The sequence below is a fragment of the Pelophylax lessonae genome (genome assembly GCF_965119305.1).
Source record: "Pelophylax lessonae genome assembly, chromosome: 5".
NCBI classification, from domain to species: domain Eukaryota; kingdom Metazoa; phylum Chordata; class Amphibia; order Anura; family Ranidae; genus Pelophylax; species Pelophylax lessonae.
The window spans coordinates 112,712,170-112,727,824 of record NC_138772.1 but is presented as its reverse complement, the minus strand read 5'-3'; the positions used below and the strand labels follow the sequence as shown (position 1 = coordinate 112,727,824).

The following is a 15,655-nucleotide window of genomic DNA, read 5'->3' as shown; positions in this document are numbered from 1 at the left end:
AGGCAAAGGGATGTGTGGTCATTTGCTGTACGGAGCAGTACCAAGAAGCTGAACTAATTGCTACAAAAAGTGGAAAGCAAGAAAAGCACCAATGTTGTTGTGGGTCAAGTTCCTTCTCTCCCCCTATAATGATTAGGCCATGGTCGGGAAAGTAATTGCTGACACAATACAAGGGGGAAAAAAAAAAAAAAAAAAAAAAAAAAAAAATTTTGGTCTTGCCTTAAAATCTCTCTCTGAGGTTCACTGACGGACACAGCTCTATGTCTTCTAGACCCTTGGACTAATGCTGCCCTCTTCAGCAGTAGGACTAGGCGGAAACAATTTTGGCTATGCCCCTGAAGCAGTCCCAGGGGGGTATACCATTACTTCCTGCTAAAGGGCTTCAGTTTATGACAAGCAGTGTCAGAAGACTACATAACCCAACAGAGGGGCGGGTGCTGTGTCCATCTGTGAACCTCAAAGAAAAGGATTTCCTTCACAGCTACATGTCTTCTAGATCATTGGGATGTCCCATAGCAGTATCATGAGGGGTGAGAAGACACAGCAATACATACATTTTTCAACAAGGCTAAACATGGCCAACTGAGTAAAAACAGGAGCTCATTAGAGGAGGACCCTGACCCTTATTAGAATAGGCCTGCACCACCGTCTGCCTGATCCATCTGAAAATGGTCACAGTAGATGCAGCCTGCCCCTTACAAGGTCCATCCATAAGAACAAACAAAGAATTGGATTTCCAAAGCAACTCAGTCGCAGCCAACTACACCCAAAAATCGCCCTGACCACACCCAAGGAACAAAAAGCAATTTCTTTAGATGTTTCAGCTTAGAACACAAGGACAGTAACACAATATCTTCCATTCAAATGAAACCCGAGACCACCTTAGGAAGGAATGCCTGACAGGGTCGCAACACCACTTTGTCCCTGTGACCCACAGGACAACTTAGCCAATGCCAACACTCTACGTGCAGAAGTAATAGAAACTAAAAAGGCCACCTGCGACAGAGTGAGTCCACAAAAGGAGGCTTTTGAAGCACCAACCGTACCAAATTGAGATCCCCCCAGAGGAGCCATATGGCAAACTCCCTGCACAAAAGTGTGATCCAAGGACTTTGCAGCCAACCGCCTTTGGAAAAATATGGCTAAGGCAGAAATCTGGCCCTTGATGGTGCGCCCAGAGGCAAACGTTGGTCTACATCTAGTTTTAAAAACTCCAACAGGCGAGACACAAAAGAACAGGGAGAAACCCCTGGGACTCACACCAAGTAATGTACGCCTTCCAAACTATGATAACTTTTCTGGAAGTAGATTTCCTAGCTTTTAACAAATTAGGAATCACCGACTCCCGACTGCCCTCCGACCTTCAGCACCTGGCTTTCAATAGCCAAGCCGTTAAAAGCAGGATGGAAGGTTGGTTCACAAGACAGAAGATCTTCCCTGAGAGGAAGTTTCCAAGCGATGTCTGCTACCAGTGAGGTCAGTCTGGTGCCACCAGAATGACTGGAATCCCTCCTACCTTGATTCTGCATAGCAGTCTCAACAGAAGTTGAATTGGACGACAATACTGACCCCAAGGGGCCACCAAGGCGTCTGTGGCATCGGCCAGAGGATCCCGAGGCATTAACACGAACCTCTGCACCTTGCAGTTGAGACGGGAGGCCAACATCAGGGGTCCCCCACCGAAGGCACAGATGAAAAACCCCTCCGGGTGAAGAGATCATTCTCCCTGATCCAACATCAGCCGACTGAGATAGTACGCTTGCCAATTCTCTACCCCAGAGAATGGGCACAGCAGAGAGGGCCTGAACATATAGTTCTGCCCACCTCAAGATACCAGCTACTTCTCGGGCCACCAGGGCACTCTTTGCACATCCCTGAAAACGATCTGTCCACTGAGACGGACAAAGCCTGAATTCGGCAGACCCAACTCCTCTCAAGTCCAAACACCTTGGGTCGAGTACACTCCCAAGACACCTCCCCACCCAGACAGACTGGTGCCTGTGCTAATCACTGTCCAATACAGGGGGAAGAAAAGATTTTTCCCCAGCTGAAGCGCCAGGGAGCGGAGCCATCATATCAGAGATTCCCCTGTACCCTGACTCAACAGGATCAGATCGTTCAACAGCAGATCCTTGTTCCATTTGGCCAGAATCTTTGCAGATGTCTGGTATGGAACTGAGCAAATGGAACTGCCTCGAAGGTGGAAACCATCAGACCCAGCACTTGCATGCAAGTCCTGAGTGACGACAGAAGGTTGAACAGGAACCAAATCGCATCCTGCAGCTTCAGTAGTTTAACCTGTGGAAAAAACACCCGGCCCAATGCAGAATCCAGCAGAGACCCAAGTAGTCCAGCTTGGTGTATGGAGTCAAAGCCGATTTCTAAAGATTTTGCACAGTAATGTTCAAGTCGGCTACTACAGCCAAAGAAGACTATGCACGCAGAAGCAGATCGCCCGGAGGCAAGGAGAGAAACGCGATCTTGTAACCGAACCAACTCGTGAACCCATTTCTCCTGAATAAACCAGGTCCACGGTTCTGGAAAAAGGCAGACGTCACCCAAATCCCAGATGCAGGTGAGGGCGCCCCATCAGGCTGGGGAAGGCTTGTCTTTGGAGCCCGTAGTGCCCTCTTTCAACCTACCATTCCAGGGTCTCTTGGAGCCTCCTGCAAAGTTACTGGTGGATCTCAAACCCTTTTCCTGCAATCCAGATAGACAAAAGGGCAGTATGTGAGCTGAGAAAAAAGGACCACGTTTACGACAAGGTTCCTTCCTTACCATTAGCAACCTGCAGAAGTATTGTACTCTTACCTCCCGTAAGGCCCTTAATGATCTCTTCCATAGAGGCATCGAACAAACAGTCACCTACATAAAAAGGTAGATCAGTCAGCACCTTTTTAGAAGACTTGTCGGCCAGCCAGTACTTCAACCAAATCAGGCGGCAAAGAACACCGCTGTCAGATTGGATCCACATCCAAAGATGCATTACAAATGTACTATAACCCCTGGATCAACTGATCCCCCAGCTCAGGAGGGTGTTGACCCCCTTCCAGATCCTGGCGTAAACTTTTAGCCCATTCCGTTAAGGTCTGGGATACCAAGGTGAAAGCAAACACCAGCCTCAACACTGAACCTGCCACAGGGAAAAGGTAATGACCAGAGCCTCAGTTCTCTTTTCCACCGGCAAAAGTGTGGCCTTATTTAATCTGGAAACCTGAGAGTCCCATCTGACAGTGGGACAGTTAGTTTCTTCAGGAGAGACTCCTCAAAAGGGATATCTCCTAGAGAAATGCTTAGGTATTCCAATCACACGTTTCACGGAACCCCATTGACTAGTAACAATCTCGTCAAATTAGGGCAGGAAAGGTGAACACCTTTGTCACCTTGGAAGATTTGCAGGTGCCAAACTGCACAAGAATCACCGACTCAGCATCAGCCGAGTCCTCCAAGCTTTAAGGTTTCCCACACTGACACAATCAAAGCCTCCACCAGCGCCTTTTCATGCTCGGCTGCAGAGGAGGATTAGTCATCACTGTTAGAGCACTCAGGGTGCGTGGACGCAGACCCAGTAGGCTGACTAGTCTGCGACAGCCAAATCCACCTCAGAATCCGAGGCGGCAGAGGATACAGGTGAAGGCGAGGGGAGGGGGTACGCTTCTTGCTAGGCCGCCTTTGCAGGGCCACATCAACCTTAGATATTAGTGACTACAGGGCCGCCGTCATGGCCGCCAGGGGAGACAGACCCGGAGGGTCCCGCAGCTTCAAGGAGTGTCAGATGGTGATACACGCTCCAGAGGCTCTATGGTTAATCGGAATCAGCCCCCCCCCCCCCCCCCCCCACACTTTCCATTTTCAAGCTGATCACATCAGGGCATGAAAGTTTGTCCATCCCAGCATGGCCGCTTTTCTTTGCATTCTACATGGAGCAGACCCAGAACAGGTATGCAACTCCAACTTTACTTGCTGTGTGCTTGCCCTTTTTAATCAATTCGATATAGGAGCCAAACATTCTCCCCCCCCCCTTCCCCCAGGACTGTGGGTAACTTGACGACTAAGGGGTTATGGGTGCAGAAGATCCAAAGCACATAAGAGAAGTTAAGGTCCACCTTAATATTTTTTTTTTCATGCGTCATACAGGTTTCTTAAGTCCTCATTTTATTAATACGGGTCATGTTAAAAGAGTTGTTAAGTCAGTTTTTTTTTTTTAATCTTCATGCATTCTATACATCAAGAAAAAAAAAAAAAAAAAAAAAAACGCTGTGTGCAGCAGCCACCCCAGCACCCCCTGCTGCTTACCAGAGCCCCATCTGTCCAGCGATGTCCACAAGTCCCTTGGCCGTCCAGGACTCTTCCTCTTAATTGACTGAGACACAGCGCCAACAGCTCCCACGGCTGTCAAAGTCAGTTAGCCAATCAGGAGAGAGGGGAGGGGCCAAACCGCAGATCCTTGTCTGAATGGACACAGAGCTGCAGCTCGTCTACCCCCATAGAAATCTGCTTGTGTGCTGTGGTGGGCGCAATCAACTGGAGGCAGAGGCCAGGAGCAGCAATGAGGGACCGGAGAAGAGGAACATCCAGGCTGCTCTGTGCAAAGCCAACTGCACAGAGGTTAAGTACAACATTTTAAAGTGTTTGGTATAACACCTTACAATCTATATCCTGATCTATAGCCCTGATAAGGGATTGGTTTGTTTTTTCCAGCCCTTAAAACATGTTGACCATCCATTACTGTCTAGATGTTCTTCAGAGTTGAGCTCAGGCATGTGATGGATCGCTAAGAAGTGGTCAGTGTACTGGCCCATTATTTGCAGTTGAGCCATTCCCACCCTCATTAACACTTTGGCTGAAGATGGATCACCCACCTGGGTATGGAATGGGATTAAATAAAACACTCTGAAGATGTTAGTTTAGTGCTACTACAGAGATTTGATTTGGCTGACCTATGTTGGTGGCAGGCTGCTGAGCCTACTAGGTTAAAGAAAGGACTTTTGAAGATTGGGGCCAGTGACTCGCTTCTACCTTCTCTCATCCTAATAACACCAAGTATTAAATTTGGAGGATCAGCATCACTCTCAGGCACCAAGCATTATTAGAATGGTAGGTCCCTTCCACAAGGGGCAGGCTCTGTTGGAGTCCACCAGCTTAGTGGGTTATCTATCCACCGATCCCTGCTGAGCAGGTGGATGGCTGGTCCGTGTCTGCTCCACTTATGCAGAGCAGACACGGCCCAGTCTATGGGCGGTGGGATGTAAATGGACTGCCTGCGTTTCACCCAACTGCAAGACAGATGCAGAAGTGATCCCAATTTATCTGTTTAGCAGATAAGATCGGATGTCAGCAGGTGACAGACATGTGGCCATTGACACCCACCACTCCATAGAGGAGACTGCAGATCCGACAATCCACTAGTGTAAAAGAGGCCTTAGGTCAAGTTGACGATTGCTAAAAATAGTAATTCCAACAGTAGCGCTAACCGATGCGCCTACAGCGCTGTGTTTGATGTGTTTAAAGTGGTCCCAAAGGCAAAGCAACTTTTACCTCAAAAGGAGAAGTAAGCCAAAGTCTTTTGAGCCCCAATTCTCTTGTGATCACAGGAGAGCAGTTCTCCACTCCTCGACCCAGGCTCTGGCGAGATCCTGACTTAAGGTCTTGAAGATCCACCCAGATTCCTGAGCAGCAGCTGGCTGAGCCTTTCAGCACATTGCTGAGAACCTGAGCCAGCCGCTCCCACCCCTTCCACAGTCTTCTCATTGAAGACCGAGACCTGGTGATCAGTTCTTGGCATTAGAGGTGGTGCGGGAGAGATGCTGCATCCACCTAGGTGATGTGTAGGTTTTTATATTCCTGCACTTCTCTTAAAAGGGATTGTAAAAAAAAAAAAAAAAAAAAGCTGCAATTAATCCCGCACTCTGTCCATTCCCGCACTCTGTCCATTTTGTCCATTTGCGGTAGCTAACAGTCCATATCACACACACACCTGGAATGAGCTCAAAGGTAACAGGTGCTGCAGCGACCACCAGCTGGATACTGGAGCATGCACGACACAAGGAAAATATTCACCAGCACAACAAATCTTCAACGAAGACCAATCTTTTTTGAAGAAATATCACTTAACAAGTTTCAGGGCCCCTTCAGGTATCTCAAAAATTTTGCACCTCTGATGTAAGCTATCTTCACTTAGAAAAAAGGACAGACTAAAGCCACGTACACACGCAACAAATTTCCGCCGACCGGTTGAATTTTCCCGTATGACAAAATTCTACTTCAGAAGTGATGTCATGTGTTGGATTGCTTTCTTTGTGTTCTTTCATCTCTGAGCATGCCTAGTCTTGCTCATAAGATTTTTTTCCCCATCGAAATCTGTAGTAATGAGACGAAAATCGGACGTGTTTTGACAGAGGACAAAAATTTTAATGCCTGCACACGAGGATTTTGTCAGCCGAAAAGTCGGAGTTGGCTGTCGAAAGCACCAACCACTAACAAGCCGAAAAGCGTCAGATCGGTCGAATGAAATTTCCCTTCTGAATTTCTTCTCGTGTGAACTGGGCTTTAGTGGAGGATCCGTGGAGTGCTGGAGACCATTTACATTGAGTCTGCAGTAGCTCTCTCCTGTCATAGGCAGGTTCCTGCTGCTGTCAAAACTTCAGTGAGCAGGACGGAGACATGCTTAAGTCTATAGATGCACACAACCCAGCTTGGGAGCAAGCCCACAGGTATGCCCCCCATAAAAAGTGAGTGGCACACCAAGGGGAGCAGCAGCAGACCCCAAGAGAGGAGATCAGGGACGCTCTGCACTCAATACCATTGCATACTTCTCTTACCAGGTAAGCATAACAGGTTTGATACTCTACCAAAAAAATAAAATGTAAGCTCTACAACAGCTTTAAAGCAGAGTTCTACCCATTTTGGTGTTTACTAAAAGTCAGCAGCTACAATAAGTGTAGCTGTTGACTTTTAATACTCACCTGTAACACAGCCCAGCCATGCGGCCGGCGGGAGCCTCGGTTCTCTCCCTCTTCTTCATACGGTACCGGCATATCTAGTGTGGGCACCCGGCTTCACAACCGCATGCACAAATCGCACTGTGCATCCTGAGTGGACAGGCAATCTTCTGGGACCTGACGTGCCCCCAGAAGATTGCAGGGAGGGGGGGGGAACTTCCAAACGAGCCGCCCAGGAGGCCCGAGCGGAAGTGGGAGCGGGTACCTGTCAAATCTAGAAACCTGCTCCTATATATATATATATATATAAAAGACATGCCTAATGTGGCATGTCAGGGGGTCAGGAGACCTTAAAGTGGAAGTTCCACTTTTTTTGGGGGGGGGACCTCCACTTTAAGGAGTGTTAAAGCCACCTTGGACGCCCCAAGTGATTTTGTTCCCTACCTCACTGACACTCCGACACTGATATTTTGACTTATTCTTGACAAGCGTGCCATAAAGGCTAAAGGTGGGTTGCCACAGACTTATATGGAAGCATTGACAAACATTAAAGAGTAACTTCACTTCCTGGGGGGGTAAAAAATAGCAAAGAAATAATATAGTGTATACAATTGCGACGAGTCCTATTGTGATAGAAAAAAAAAAAAGACCCTTCCTTTTCAATCTGCAGCTCTGTAATTTTCTGAAAATGCAATATGGCTATCTGGAGGTGTTCTTTACACCCAATTTGTACTGAACACCCCCCAGAAACATTTCCTGCTTGAGCGATTGGCTCACTGATTTTTCCCAGAAGTCTGCCTAAGATAAAGTCAGATTTTAGGCATCCCCTGCAACAAAAGTGTAATTTTTGGTGAGATACTCCCAATAGGAAATCATGGCTAAAGGCATACAGGCCGAGCAGCTTTTGGGTCCTTTCACACCTGTCCGTTCTACGGACAGACTCCCGTTGTGCTCAGCAGGGGATCAATCCACCGATCTCCCGCTGAGCAGGCGGATAACAGCTCTGTCTCCGCTCTGTGTGCAGAGACGGAGCCGTCAGATCCCTGCAGTCCTCTATGGGGGAATCGGATGAGAACGGACTGCCTGTCTTATCCGATCCGCCAGACGGATGGAAAATAGGGTTTCCGTGTGTCCGGATTTGACAGACAGGATTGAATGACAGCGGACATGTCTCCGCTGATCCATAGGGATGCATGGGGCATCCAATCAGGTCCACCAGAAAAACTGACAGGCGAATCTGATTGGACCGTATGTGTGAAAGGGGCCATTCTCAGAGCCCTGCAGGTGCACAGCTGGTTGATAGGAAACCACTCCCATTAGACTCACTTTTCCATGTGGATTTCTTCAGAAAAAAAAAGTAAGAATCTGCAAAAAGTTTGTTAAAAACCTTGTAATTTACATAGATCACCCAGATGGGAAGGATTTTTTTTTTTCCTCAACAAAACTGGATTTACGCTTTAAGGCCCCTTTCACACATGGGAGTCCGTCCTCAGACTCCGTTTATCTCAGCGAGGAACGATCCGCCGATCCCATGAGGAGCAGGCGGATGGCAGCTCTGTGCAGAGACAGCTGTCAGGTCCCGCTCTTCTCTATGGGGGAATCGGATGAGAACGGACCGCCTGTCCGTTCTCATCCGATCTGCTGGACAGATGGAAAATAGGGTTTCCATCCGTCCAGATTTGACAGACCGGATGTCAGCAGAAATGTCTCTGCTGACATCTGATGCCCAATAGAGAACGTTCAGATCCGCCTGAGAAACCGACAGGCAGATCTGAACAGTGCGCAAATGTGAAAGGGACCTAAAGGGCCGTACACACTTGAGGAAAATCGGACAAAATACCGTATTTTTCACCATATAAGACGCACTTTTTCTTCCCCAAAACTGGGGGGGGAAAAGTTGGTGCGTCTTATACGACAAATACACATTTTGCCTGCTGACGTCGCAATGGGGGCGGTGCTGGTGCGTGCGTCAGTCACGCACTGTCACCGCCCGATCTCCTTCCCGCCGGACCGATCGGAAGACCGAGAGAGTCACTGTCAAAGAAGACAGAAGAGGACGAGAGGAGCAGCGCCGTGGACGGTTCCCGGAATCCCACCGCCGTCAGAAGAAGACGAGAGGAGAGGAGCAGCACCGTGGACATCTCGCAGGCAGCCCAGGAGAGCAGGCAAGTGATTGAAGCCGACCTGCGCCATGCCTGTACCATCACCTGCGCCTTGCCTGTACCATCACCTGCGCCTTGCCTGTACCATCACCTGCGCCTTGCCTGTACCATCACCTGTTGATATAAAATATTTTACTGCAGTATTTGGTTCAGAATCTTTTTATCTAGATTTTCCTCCGATTTTTCTCTCTCTTGCTCAGCGTTCATAACCGTTTTTAGTTGACAGTGCATAAATGTTTACAAAAAATTTCTCGTCCGATTTTTTTTTTTTTTTTTTTGCCACATTTGTTCCTAGACTTCCGGGTTGTCAGCAACTTCAGATCATGCGCGGTCTTTCGTATCCGATTTCACGGATGTACTGCATACACATTAAACGAAAATCAGTCATCTGGGGACGGACGAAAAAAAATTTGGGGTTTGTCCCTCCGTTTTTTTTCCGTTGAAAATGTCGGCATCGGCTGCTGAAAGTTGTGTACACACTAGGCGAAAATCATACGATTTTACCTCGGACGGGAATTTTCTACTAGTGTGTACCCTGCTTAAGACTGCAGTCACACCTGAGCATCGGGTTTTTGGAGCGTCTATGTACAGTGTTTTTAAAGCATGATTGAGCTTAGGCAATTTTTAATTAGTCATTAGAGAATATCATCTGCCATTTGCTGCGGTGTCTTTCATGTGCTTTAATTTCATTTTTTCCTCCCCCTTTTATAATTTAATTATTGCATTTGAGCAGAACACAGAAACACATTATTTAAGCGTTTTAATACAAGAGAAAAGAAAAATAGGGAAAACCTCACACCCTACAACTTTCCTGCTCTTCAGGTGTAGTGGAGACATGAACCATCACCATTGAGAATTATTGATTTCTCTGTCCCAGCATTTTAGAACTTGAAGCTACAAAACGCTGCGGTGTGAATTGGGCCATTTTTGGCGCATAGTAACGCAAGCGCCGGCTTTCATCACTTTGACAGCGCTGTCCATCATTGCAGGCTGCTTTACTAGGCATTCAGGGGTGGCAGAAATCACACCTCTACAGCGGATTCTACCCCCAATGTGGGATGAAATGAGGGGGTGTAGCGATGAAATGAGGGGGTGTAGCGATGAAATGAGGGGGGGTAGTGATGAAATGAGGGGGGGTAGTGATGAAATGAGGGGGGGTAGTGATGAAATGAGGGGGGGTAGTGATGAAATGAGGGGTGTAGTGATGAAATGAGGGGGTGTAGTGATGAAATGAGGGGGTGTAGTGATGAAATGAGGGGGTGTAGTGATGCCAGGACACCATCCTCCGGGTGGCACAGTGGAAGCATGTATCCAGTGAAAGGCTTTGGCTTCTCCAGCCATATGGCTGCCATGTCCAGCTAGGAGAGTATGACAGCCCTGGCCACACACATCCCTGAGCCCCTCACCCTCCACCTAGATGTCTCCTCCAACATCGCGTGCCAAAAATGGCGGCCACCCCCTGAGGTGGGGGGGCAACAGGTCCTCCTCACAGGCGGCCGTACTCACCCACGGATCGGTATCCGAGGACGGCGATCTTCCGCGACTTGGACTGCGGCATCCTTGGCGCCTCCACTGTGGTTGTCGTTGTTCAAAGCCGGGGGAGCCGCATTCACCGTCACACTGAGGGGAACAGGAGCGGGCGGGCGCAGAACACTCGCACTAAACTTCACAAGCACTGAACCGACCGCGCTCACACCTACGGCCTGGCTCGCTCCTGCGCGTCACTGGACGTAAGGCGTCAGCTCGGCTTTATATCCCGCCTTCTCTCCTGGTCGGCACGGATTTGTTTTTATTATTCTGCCCGCCCTCCCGGCTGTACGGAACCTCACAAAACTCGCTGCGTCATCCCCAGCCTCACACAGCGGCGGGGAGGGTCCTCATTGGACGGTTCTTGTGGCAAGGGGAGGGGCGGCTGGCAGATCGATGCTTTTCATTGGTGGAAGGCGGGGCTTTGCTGGCAGCACGGAGGAGGAGAGAAGGACGTCGCTGTCACGCAGCATGTTGTTCTATAAACGATAGAGGGGAACAGTGTGGTCAAATATAGAGAAAATGCGGTCTTTCCTGTGTGGGTGGGGGCAGACATGTTTCCGAAGACTAAAACACTTCCAGATAGCTGAAATCACTATAATGGCCGTAGTGTAGAGATGCAACTTGTATCTGAAGACGTCCTCTGGTGTTTAGAATTGCCTGCTCTAGTGATGGCTACTTTTTATTCTGTGCATTTCCTCTATAGGAATGTCCTCTTCTCTCTGTCTGTCTCTGGAACAAAGGATAAAGCAGAGATATCGCTGTTCCCACACACAGACCAATCATTGTATAGCAAGGAAGGAACTGAGTTTTGTTTTTTTATTTAAAGCGGAGATCCACTCAAAAGTGGGACTCCGCTGATCTGCTTCACCCCCCCCCCCCCCCCTCCGGTGCCCCATTTGGCACCTTTCAGGGGGGAGGGGGGGCACGGGTACCGGCGGTGCTGTCCCTCAGAAGTTTGGCCCCATCCCTTTTCCCTACCGCGTTCCGTACGCAGTAGGGAACCAGCAGTGAAGCCGGAAGGCTTCACTGCTGGTTCCCTTTACTTTGGATGGCGGCGGCACCCGAGAGCTGATACGTAAATCGATACTTATCAATAAATCGTAAATCGCGCTAACATCGCAGGCTCCCTGGACAGGTAAGTTAGAGTATTTAAAAGTCAGCAGCTAAAGTATTTGTAGCTGCTGACTTTTAATTGTTTTTAACCGCTTAAGCTCCGGAAGATTTTACCCCCTTCCTGACCAGGGCCTATTTTGCGATTTGGCACTGCGTGACTTTAACGGACAATTGCGCAGTCGTACGACGCTGTACCTAAACAAATTTGACGTCCTTTTTTTCCCCACAAACAGCTTTCTTTTGGTGGTATTTGATCAACTGTGCGATTTTTTGGTCATGCGCTATAAACAAAAAAAGAGCAACAATTTTGCAAAAATAACAATATTTTTCACATTTTTTTATATGAAATTCCTCCCAAAAAAATTGTAAAAATCAAAATTTTTTAACATTTTTGGCCAATTTGTTTTCTGCTACATATGTTTGGTAAAAAAAAATCACAATAAGCGTATTTTGATTGGTTTGCGCAAAAGTTATTGCGTTTACTAACAAAGGGAAAGATTTTTGTCATTTTTGTTGTTTTTTTTTTAACGAGTAATGGAATCTGCGATTTTTTTTTGCGGGACTGCGACATTGCGGCGGACAGATTGGACCCTTAACTGACATTTTTGACACTTTTGGGGGTACCAGTGGCATTACTACAGTAATCAGTGCTATACATATGCACTGTTACTGTAAAAATGACACTGGCAGGGAAGGGGTTAACTTTATTGGGGAAGGAGGGGTTAAGTGTGTCTCTAGGGGCGTGTTTCTAACTGTGCAGGGATGTGGCTTTACATGTAACAGCAGAGATCTACGGTCCTACATAGCAGGACCGTTAGATCTCTGCTGTTACACAGGGAAGAATGACAGGCGGCTTTGTTTACATTAGCCGCCTGCCTTTCTCCCTTCACAGCGGACGATCGCGAGTGACCGGCGGACATCGGGTCCGCCGGTCACACGCGCGGACTTGTTAGGGAACGGGGCGGGAGCGCGCCTCCGGCGGCGCGCGCCCGCCCGCTATTGGCTCACAGGCTAGTGACGTACCCATACGTCACTTTGCCTGGCCGGGGCTGACCTCCGCAGTATATGTACTTGCGGCGGTCGGCAAGTGGTTAAGGGGGGTGGAACTAAGCTTTAATTTAAAGAGGTTGTAACCCCTTGGGGGGGGGGGGGGCTGTAAGACAAAGGCATATTGAGCTAATATGCATCGCATACTTGCTCATTATGAAATACCTTACAATGAAGATGTCTCAGCACGCCGGCACACCGCTGAGACGGCTGACATCTTCCCCGGTCTTTCTTCCAGGTTCATGGGCTCCAGTGGCGTGAGCAGCTGAAGCCGCCATGACGTCACTCCCGCACCTGTATGCGGCACATGCTTTGAAGGTTCGGCACGGTAAGCCAGACCTTCAAAACGCATGTGCAGATAATGTCATCGGCTGCATGCACTCTGAATATCTCCTAAACTGTGCATGTATAGGAGATATTCACAGTATCTTACAGGTAAAGGCTTGTACACACTATAAGAACATCGGGTGAACAAAGAAGTTTCGTAGTGTGTAAAGAACTTTCTGCAGATGATTCAGAATTTTCATCAAGGGACAACGCTAAAATTTTTGTTGTACGGGAAAAAACTAACGATTTTTGTTTAATCAGTACTGTTTTTGTATGATTTTTGTGCAAGAAAAATCAAAAAAGAAAGACTGCGCATGATCAGAAACAATAAACAACAAAAAAAGCCTTTGTCATATGAGAATTTTCGCACGAATGTTCATAAGAAAATTCTTTCATCGGTTCCAATTTGCTGTGAAACAACGAGGAAAATCGGACAATCGTACGCCCGATTTTCTTATAGTGTGTACCCCACTTAAGCCTTATTATAGACAATGGGGAAAAGGCCCCCAAGGGAATCTTTAGCAGCAATATTGAATGTGGCTATAAATGTATAAGAAATATAAATGATCTTTATTGAAAACATTTTTTTTTTTAAAAGATTTAATGTATTAATACATTAAATCTTTTCCAAAAAAAAATGTTTTTTTTCAATAAAGGTCATATATATTTTTATACATTTATAGCCACATTCATTATTGCTGCTAAAAAAAACACTGGGGGCCTTTTCTCCATTTTCTCTCTCATGACTTATTGGGGGTGTGCAGCCTCTCCACTATATGTGTTGTTTTTGTTAGCCTTATTATAGACTTACCTGTAGGTACAAGTAAAAGAGAGAGTTTACTTCCTAGTAGTAGTTTACAATCACACTGGATGACACAAGAAGTAGTACATGCACTATGTTTCAAAAATGAACTGAATTGCATTGTGCTGCGGTAACATGCGACCTGATGAAGGCAAACACACACAATCTGCATTTGGGGTGTCATTAGGTATATATTTTTGGAGCACTGCCTCCTAGAGGACTGCTGGGAATTACACTTTCTGGATTCCCCTGGGTTACCCTTAGCAACTGACAGCAGATAAACAGCATTGAAAGTTCTTGGCTCAGTCAATAATCAATCCAGGGAATGTTGGTTTTTTGTATTTTATTTAGAACTTGGATAGGAGAAGGGATGAGTGGGATACTATAACTAGTAACTATGCACAATTCTGAGGACAACTGATTGTAGAATGCTGCAAGGCTGCTGCTTCACCTTGCCACTGAAGAGAAGATAAGGTTACTGTTCCCGCTTGAATACTCTCTTCAGGGTTAATAACTTGGCACCCCCTTTACTCTCACTGCCTGTGTGCTGACACCCATCTGCTGACTCTAGCCACTGGAGTGGTCCCCTTCCTGGGCAGACCCCTTGGCAAGCTTCCCTGAACTCATGGACACTGTTTTTCCAGAGTTGCTCTGCCTTCACCTCCACAGTCAGCTTACACTGGACCTCTGGGTTCAGCCACACTTTTTGGTTCACCAGGCCGACTGCCTATGACCACCTTCACAGCTGCAGAAGAGGAGACAGCCGTCACCCTCCTTCTGGAACTTGGCTTCCCGCCCAAAGACCCCCTGTCACATGTGCCCTTGGCTTTTATAGCCTATCCCAGGACTCACCACTGTTTGTGCCAACCCACTGGGACAGCCACAAAAGCCTGTGTGTCACTGGCTAGGTTTCCTCCACTGTCCAACAGGCTCCCCTATTGGACGCAGTGGGGACACTCCCTCAGCCCAGATGAATCACACCCTGGACACATGCAACAGCCTAACTATGAATCCTGCTCCCTGATAAGCAGAAGCGCCACAAAGTTTTACCTGTCACCCTCCTGATAAGCAGGCACAATAAAATACACTACCTATTTAGCACCTACCTAGGAGGGTGCTACATATTGATCACACACACAGTGCATTTTGAACTCAGTGCCAGAAATGCGTCAGAAAGTGGGTTTTTACCCCACTGCATTTGGTGTGAATGAGCCTATTTATTTATTTTAGGTAAACTTGTATAGCGTCATTAGTTTACGCAGCGCTTTACATATATATTAAACATTTACATCAGTCTCTGCGCTCAAGGAGCTTGCAATCTAAGGTCTCTAACTCACATTCATACAGTATCTCACAATAGTGAGTACACCCCTCACATTTTTGTAAATATTTTATTATATCTTTTCCCGTGACAACACTGAAGAAATGACACTTTGCTGTAGTAGTGAGTGTACAGCTTGTATAACAGTGTAAATCTGCTGTCCCCTCAAAATAACTCAACACACAGCCATTAATGTCTAAACCGCTGGTAACAAAAGTGAGTACACCCCTAAGTGACAATGTCAAAATTGGCCATTTTCCCTCCCCAGTGTCATGTGACTCGTTAGTGTTACAAGGCCTTAGGTGTGAATGGGGAGCAGGTGTGTTAAATTTGGTGTTATCGCTCTCACTCTCTCTTACTGGTCACTGGAAGTTCAACATGGCACCTCATGGCAAAGAACTCTCTGAGGATC

The 15,655-nt window shown here is 47.3% G+C and overlaps 1 protein-coding gene across 1 annotated transcript in view; it reads right to left on the bottom strand.

Annotated features, from left to right (window-relative positions):
- Positions 1–10,992, bottom strand: part of LOC309556991 (GTP-binding protein Rheb) — a 50,556-nt gene extending 39,564 nt beyond the window's left edge. Inside the window, exon 1 of the mRNA XM_082259580.1 lies at positions 10,610–10,992. Coding sequence (XP_082115706.1) covers positions 10,610–10,661 — 52 coding nt within the window. The 5' untranslated portion in view covers positions 10,662–10,992. The remainder of the gene's footprint in view (positions 1–10,609) is intronic.
- Positions 10,993–15,655: the final 4,663 nt, after the last annotated feature.